At 45.4% G+C, this 8,519-nt stretch overlaps 1 protein-coding gene across 4 annotated transcripts in view; it reads right to left on the bottom strand.

Moving 5' to 3' along the window:
* Positions 1-579: 579 nt before the first annotated feature.
* LOC128702716 (SKI family transcriptional corepressor 2-like) overlaps positions 580-8,519 on the bottom strand; it is a 37,647-nt gene continuing 29,707 nt past the window's right edge. For all 4 annotated transcript variants that reach the window (XM_053797133.2, XM_070102002.1, XM_053797134.2 and 1 more), the window contains one exon: positions 580-1,550. In XM_053797133.2, the coding sequence (XP_053653108.2) occupies positions 924-1,550 (627 nt within the window). In that variant the 3' untranslated portion in view covers positions 580-923. The remainder of the gene's footprint in view (positions 1,551-8,519) is intronic.

Below are 8,519 nucleotides of genomic sequence, written 5' to 3'. Positions count from 1 at the left end.
ACAGCTGAACCACCCCCAGGGTAGCGTGGGTTTAGAGACTCGTACAGCTGAACCACCCCCAGGGTAGCGTGGGTTTACAGTAGGTAGCTCATTTTCTACACTGTTGATGTATACACAGATTTTGCAAAAGCATATGGCAGTTGTGATCATGGTGTAATAGTACACTATTGTAATAAAAATTTAAGCATTGATAAATGATAGTAGTGTGGAAGATAGTATTGACTTTCCTCGTTGTTAATGGTGAGTACCTAGCTCAGTGGTAAGTAGTCTCTGCTAGTGTTACGAGGCTAGATGGTGTACCAGTGTCTTATTTCGTTACTTCCGTATATTGAGGGTAAGAAGGATCAAAACTTAACGGCCTTGATATGATAATAAGCCACGTGGATTTCTTGCTTTATCCTAGCCTATAAACCCTCGGGGTTAATAATCCAAATAAATTTTTCGTTGAGAAGATAGGCGTCCGTATAGCAGTGTTGCAGCAATGAGGAGTGTTCCACAACATACACTAGCAGACAATATTATGAACCTTTCTGTTTGCAATGAAACACCGTCTCATAGAAGGCTAACATCATTAAAATGTGAAAAATGGGAATTTATTGTATTACATGGCGGGGCGTATACTGTACATTGTACAAGGCAATTATCAGATTCCTTAATTTATATGAAGAGCAACATGGAAGGCGTCCTTGCACTTAGAAGGAGGAGCTGTTTTGGCACATCTCTGCAAATCTTGCAAGACGCTTCCTTCCCTGGACCAAGAGTGGACCACCTGGTCCAAACTCCCCCTCCCGGGGCAGGATTCTTCTCAGCCAGCATCCCTGGGTTAGATTCTTGGTCTTAGGTGAGGTTCCATTTAAAGCCTATATCTTCTAGGACAGTGTCATAGCTTCCCGGGACGATGTCAACAGTGACGTAGGGCATCATCAGCTGGGAGAGGTAGAGGGCGCTGTACCGTTGGTCTCCAGCGGCACAGTGGACCTTGAGGGCACTGTATTGGAACTGGACTGGGACTTGGAGACTTTGGGGTAGTCAGAGACCTCGGAGGTGCGTCTGCGGGCGTGGGCGGTGTTGGGCGGTGGTGGGGGCGGCCTCTTAGATGACATCGGGGAGACAGGAACATTGGGGTGGTCGGGAAGGAGGAGGTAAGGAGGTGGAGACGACTCCAACACCCTCACCACTCTAGACAGTACTAATCCAGTATCTGACACGCCCATATCCATCGGATAGTACCCCATGTGGGCGTAGGGCGCGGGCGGCGTGGGCTGGAAAGGCAGAGAAGGGGTGGCGGGACTCGATGCCCACGATGGGCGCTCCCTGACGCAAGGAGCCGAGGAGAGCGTAGCTTTGTGGTGCTGAGGGTGAGCGTGGTGCTGTGGATGGGCGTGGTGCTGTGGATGGGCGTGGTGCTGTGGATGGGCGTGGTAGGATACAGTGGATGCCGTCGTGGACGCTTGTGATGAAGGAGCGTAGGCAGGACGTAGAGGCGTGGCCACCCCGTCCTCTTGTTTCTCCTGCCGGCGATGCTGGGTGTCCTTGTACGCCTCTACCTCCTGTAAGCAACATTATTATTAGGGGAAGCGATAAAACCGTAAGGGATGGAAGGGGGGGGGCATGCAGGTGCAGTAGCAGGGCACAATACGGGCAGGATACAACACGGACAACATAGGCAGGGTACAACACTGACAACATAGGCAGGAAACAACACTGATAACACAGGCAGGATACACTGACGACAACAGGATACCGACCACTCTGTCGAAGATAAAGATATATACACGAACTACACAACCAGCTTTCAGTGGGACAACGTTTCTCTCTGTGTTGAGCTGTATCATGTTTCTCTCTGTGTAGAGTTTTATCAAGTGATAATTCATTGTGCAGAGCTTTGTCACTGTGTACCTATTGTTACCTTGTGGTATAGATCCATAGTAGGTTTGTGATTTACCATCATTAAGAGTGCTGGTTATTGTTTAGGAACACATTCCTTCCCTAACCTTACAAAAATTCAATGTATGTCAAAGGCCCTAAAATCTGGAACACCCTACCTGAGAACTCTAGAACTGCAGACACATTCATCACCTTCAAAACTACCATTAGAAAACATCTTATCTCCCTGATACACCCCGTCAACTAACTACACGAATACCACCTGGTGGTTCACACTTACACTCACTCACCCATTTGACCATAAACAGAAATATTAATCTCAATCTTAAAATAATGAATCCTGTGATACTCCAATACTGAAACTATGTACTGTGCCAAAACAAAAGCATTCACATTGCTAAACTCACAAACTAGCATTTAGTCACTTAGCCATAATACCAACTTACCTCATAATTTGTAATATTTTAAAATAAAGAATTAAACTAAGTCTGCCCGAAATGCCTAGCCATGCTAGGTGTTCTAGTGGTACACTCTGTAATACCTAGCCATGCTAGGTGTTCTAGTGGTACACTCTGTAATGCCTAGCCATGCTAGGTGTTCTAGTGGTACACTCTGTAATGCCTAGCCATGCTAGGTGTTCTAGTGGTACACTCTGTAATACCTAGCCATGCTAGGTGTTCTAGTGGTACACTCTGTAATCATTATTTAACTACATGTAAACCACACAACAACCAAATTCTGTAAATTCAACATTGTAATGTTTATAGAGAATAAACTATGAATTGAATTGAATTCCCAGGTGCCCCACTGTTCTCCTGATAATCTTCTCCATAACCTTACGTGCATGTCAGTAATGCTGGTCTGTAGTTTATCACTACCTGGGACTTTTCTTAACGACTGGGACTACATTTGCTATCTTCCGCACCTCTGGTAGTTGTATACAATGAACTGAAGAAAGTGGACAGTGGTTCACAAAGAATCTCTCTCTCTCTCTCTCTCTCTCTCTCTCTCTCTCTCTCTCTCTCTCTCTCTCTCTCTCTCTCTCTCTCTCTCTCTCTCTCTCTCTCTCTCTCTCTCTCAGAACCCACGAAAATGTGCTATCTGGTCGAAGTGCTAGAGGCATGATCCACACAGCTTTAAGAATAGGTATGATAGAGCTCAGGAAATCAAGAGATTTAAGTCAGGTAAGGTTTGTCAGGTAACAGGACAAGTGTTTCCTGAGGCGGATCTTAGTCATATAACCCGCAGCTGAACCCAATAGAGGCCAGTAGAGTAGCGGGGTCAGGAGCTGAGACTCGACCCCTTCAAGCACAGATAGGTGAGTACACACACACAGATGTAAACCATACCACGGGCGGGATAGAACCCGCGGTCATAGAGTCTCAAAACTCCAGCCCGTCGCGTTAGCCACTAGACCAGCTAGCCACAATAAGATTCATCCAACTAGGTATATTTCTACACCATAGGAAGGTTAGCACAGGCACCACTGTGACCACAAATGCAAGTTTTTACAGACGGTCTGGAGTTTTGAGACTCTCTGACCGCGGGTTCAATCCCGCCCGTGGTATGGTTTGTTTTCAATCGTGTTATTATAATTTCGTGAGTCATACACAGATGTTAGTCACTGTAAAACGGTGCAGATATATTATTTTCACTACTGTATCTAAATTGCTAATTACCATCCCAGCAACACACACAGGCACCAACAGACACACAGGTAACTCTGCACCCAAAATACATCGCAAACAGACATGCAAATATTGACAGTAATCTTAGAAATACACGAAACATCACATGTAACTATCGCATTGAAAACGAGAAGACAACAAGGTCAGAATTATCATGGTAATGGTTGCCATGGTGACCGAGGTAGCGTCACTACCCAGCTGTTACTCCATTGTGACGGTACTGCGCTGTATAGCCCTTGTGGTTTAGCGCTTCTTTTTGATTATAATAATAATGTGACGGTACTGGACCACTGCTGTGGAGCTTCACTGCAGTACACGACCTGTAACTGTCAACTCCATTTGATTAACTGCTAATAATAACTCGTAATAATCATACATACTACACGTGTTAGTTGCCTGGTTAGACAAGTCTACTACACGAGGGTCATTAAGGCTGCATTGTTAGGTTTACCAACTATGACACGAGAGAGCTGGACAGATACCTCAAGTCAGTGCCGGATCAGCCGGGCTGTGGCTCGTACGTTGGACTGCGTGCGGCCAGCAGTAACAGCCTAGTTGATCAGGCCCTGATCCATCGGGAGGCCTGGCCATGGACCGGGCCGCGGGGGCGTTGATCCTCGGAATAACCTCCAGGTAAGACTGCAGTATTGCGTTTAAAGTCTACTACACGATGGTATTTAAGCTGCATGTCGCCTGTACACCACCAGTCAAGAATAATTCTTAATATCGGAATTAAAGGGAATTCTGTGCATATTACTGGCAGATGTACTCCTCTCGTGAGAAATACTTCGGTTGTATATACCTCGAGGAATATACAACTCTCAGTGTGTATATATACTGATTCTGCCATCACTTTTATGGGTAACCTTTGAATTTCAGCCTTAACGACCCTTGTTCAGTCTTAACGACCCTTGTTCAGCCTTAACGACCCTTGTTCAGTCTTAACGACACTTGTTCAGCCTTAACGACCCTTGTTCAGTCTTAACGACCCTTGTTCAGTCTTAACGACCCTTGTTCAGTCTTAACGACCCTTGTTCAGCCTTAACAACCCTTGTTCAGCCTTAACAACCCTTGTTCAGTCTTAACGACCCTTGTTCAGTCTTAACGACCCTTGTTCAGCCTTAACGACCCTTGTTCAGTCTTAACGACCCTTGTTCAGCCTTAACGACCCTTGTTCAGCCTTAACAACCCTTGTTCAGCCTTAACGACCCTTGTTCAGTCTTAACGACCCTTGTTCAGCCTTAACGACCCTTGTTCAGCCTTAACGACCCTTGTTCAGCCTTAACCCTTGTTCAGCCTTAACGACCCTTGTTCAGCCTTAACGACCCTTGTTCAGCCTTAACAACCCTTGTTCAGCCTTAACGACCCTTGTTCAGCCTTAACGACCCTTGTTCAGCCTTAACAACCCTTGTTCAGCCTTAACCCTTGTTCAGCCTTAACGACCCTTGTTCAGCATTAACGACCCTTGTTCAGCCTTAACCCTTGTTCAGCCTTAACAACCCTTGTTCAGCCTTAACGACCCTTGTTCAGCCTTAACGACCCTTGTTCAGCCTTAACAACCCTTGTTCAGACTTAACCCTTGTTCAGCCTTAACGACCCTTGTTCAGCATTAACGACCCTTGTTCAGCCTTAACCCTTGTTCAGCCTTAACGACCCTTGTTCAGCATTAACGACCCTTGTTCAGCCTTAACCCTTGTTCAGCCTTAACAACCCTTGTTCAGCCTTAACGACCCTTGTTCAGCATTAACGACCCTTGTTCAGCCTTAACGACCCTTGTTTAGCCTTAACGACCCTTGTTCAGCATTAACGACCCTTGTTCAGCCTTAACGACCCTTGTTCAGCATTAACGACCCTTGTTCAGCCTTAACGACCCTTGTTCAGCCTTAACGACCCTTGTTCAGCCTTAACGACCCTTGTTCAGCCTTAACGACCCTTGTTCAGCCTTAACGACCCTTGTTCAGCATTAACGACCCTTGTTCAGCCTTAACGACCCTTGTTCAGCCTTAACGACCCTTGTTCAGCCTTAACGACCCTTGTTCAGCATTAACGACCCTTGTTCAGCCTTAACGACCCTTGTTCAGCCTTAACGACCCTTGTTCAGCCTTAACGACCCTTGTTCAGCCTTAACGACCCTTGTTCAGCATTAACGACCCTTGTTCAGCATTAACGACCCTTGTTCAGCATTAACGACCCTTGTTCAGCATTAACGACCCTTGTTCAGCATTAACGACCCTTGTTCAGCCTTAACGACCCTTGTTCAGCCTTAACGACCCTTGTTCAGCATTAACGACCCTTGTTCAGCCTTAACGACCCTTGTTCAGCCTTAACGACCCTTGTTCAGCCTTAACGACCCTTGTTCAGCCTTAACGACCCTTGTTCAGCCTTAACGACCCTTGTTCAGCATTACGACCCTTGTTCAGCCTTAACGACCCTTGTTCAGCATTAACGACCCTTGTTCAGCATTAACGACCCTTGTTCAGCATTAACGACCCTTGTTCAGCATTAACGACCCTTGTTCAGCCTTAACGACCCTTGTTCAGCATTAACGACCCTTGTTCAGCATTAACGACCCTTGTTCAGCATTAACGACCCTTGTTCAGCCTTAACGACCCTTGTTCAGCATTAACGACCCTTGTTCAGCATTAACGACTCTTGTTCAGCCTTAACGACCCTTGTTCAGCATTAACGACCCTTGTTCAGCCTTAACGACCCTTGTTCAGCCATTAACGACCCTTGTTCAGCATTAACGACCCTTGTTCAGCCTTAACGACCCTTGTTCAGCCATTAACGACCCTTGTTCAGCATTAACGACCCTTGTTCAGCATTAACGACCCTTGTTCAGCATTAACGACCCTTGTTCCTTAACGACCCTTGTTCAGCATTAACGACCCTTGTTCAGCATTAACGACCCTTGTTCAGCCTTAACGACCCTTGTTCAGCCTTAACGACCCTTGTTCAGCCTTAACGACCCTTGTTCAGCCTTAACGACCCTTGTTCAGCATTAACGACCCTTGTTCAGCATTAACGACCCTTAACGTTCAGCTTAACGTTCAGCATTAACGACCCTTGTTCAGCCTTAACGACCCTTGTTCAGCCTTAACGACCCTTGTTCAGCATTAACGACCCTTGTTCAGCATTAACGACCCTTGTTCAGCATTAACGACCCTTGTTCAACATTAACGACCCTTGTTCAACATTAACGACCCTTGTTCAGCATTAACGACCCTTGTTCAGCATTAACGACCCTTGTTCAGCATTAACGACCCTTGTTCAGCATTAACGACCCTTGTTCAGCATTAACGACCCTTGTTCAGCATTAACGACCCTTGTTCAACATTAACGACCCTTGTTCAACATTAACGACCCTTGTTCAACATTAACGACCCTTGTTCAGCATTAACGACCCTTGTTCAGCATTAACGACCCTTGTTCAACATTAACGACCCTTGTTCAGCATTAACGACCCTTGTTCAGCATTAACGACCCTTGTTCAGCATTAACGACCCTTGTTCAGCATTAACGACCCTTGTTCAACATTAACGACCCTTGTTCAACATTAACGACCCTTGTTCAGCATTAACGACCCTTGTTCAGCATTAACGACCCTTGTTCAGCATTAACGACCCTTGTTCAGCATTAACGACCCTTGTTCAACATTAACGACCCTTGTTCAACATTAACGACCCTTGTTCAGCATTAACGACCCTTGTTCAACATTAACGACCCTTGTTCAACATTAACGACCCTTGTTCAGCATTAACGACCCTTGTTCAGCATTAACGACCCTTGTTCAGCATTAACGACCCTTGTTCAACATTAACGACCCTTGTTCAACATTAACGACCCTTGTTCAACATTAACGACCCTTGTTCAACATTAACGACCCTTGTTCAACATTAACGACCCTTGTTCAACATTAACGACCCTTGTTCAGCATTAACGACCCTTGTTCAGCATTAACGACCCTTGTTCAGCATTAACGACCCTTGTTCAACATTAACGACCCTTGTTCAACATTAACGACCCTTGTTCAACATTAACGACCCTTGTTCAACATTAACGACCCTTGTTCAACATTAACGACCCTTGTTCAACATTAACGACCCTTGTTCAGCATTAACGACCCTTGTTCAACATTAACGACCCTTGTTCAACATTAACGACCCTTGTTCAACATTAACGACCCTTGTTCAGCATTAACGACCCTTGTTCAGCATTAACGACCCTTGTTCAACATTAACGACCCTTGTTCAACATTAACGACCCTTGTTCAGCATTAACGACCCTTGTTCAACATTAACGACCCTTGTTCAACATTAACGACCCTTGTTCAACATTAACGACCCTTGTTCAACATTAACGACCCTTGTTCAGCATTAACGACCCTTGTTCAACATTAACGACCCTTGTTCAACATTAACGACCCTTGTTCAGCATTAACGACCCTTGTTCAGCATTAACGACCCTTGTTCAACATTAACGACCCTCGTTCAACATTAACGACCCTTGTTCAACATTAACGACCCTTGTTCAACATTAACGACCCTTGTTCAACATTAACGACCCTTGTTCAACATTAACGACCCTTGTTCAACATTAACGACCCTTGTTCAGCATTAACGACCCTTGTTCAGCATTAACGACCCTTGTTCAGCATTAACGACCCTTGTTCAACATTAACAACCCTTGTTCAACATTAACGACCCTTGTTCAACATTAACGACCCTTGTTCAACATTAACGACCCTTGTTCAACATTAACGACCCTTGTTCAACATTAACGACCCTTGTTCAACATTAACGACCCTTGTTCAACATTAACGACCCTTGTTCAACATTAACGACCCTTGTTCAACATTAACGACCCTTGTTCAGCATTAACGACCCTTGTTCAGCATTAACGACCCTTGTTCAACATTAACGACCCTTGTTCAACATTAACGAC

The sequence above is a fragment of the Cherax quadricarinatus genome, chromosome 79, assembly GCF_038502225.1.
Source record: "Cherax quadricarinatus isolate ZL_2023a chromosome 79, ASM3850222v1, whole genome shotgun sequence".
Classification (NCBI taxonomy): domain Eukaryota; kingdom Metazoa; phylum Arthropoda; class Malacostraca; order Decapoda; family Parastacidae; genus Cherax; species Cherax quadricarinatus.
This window is presented reverse-complemented; position numbering and strand designations above follow the sequence as displayed.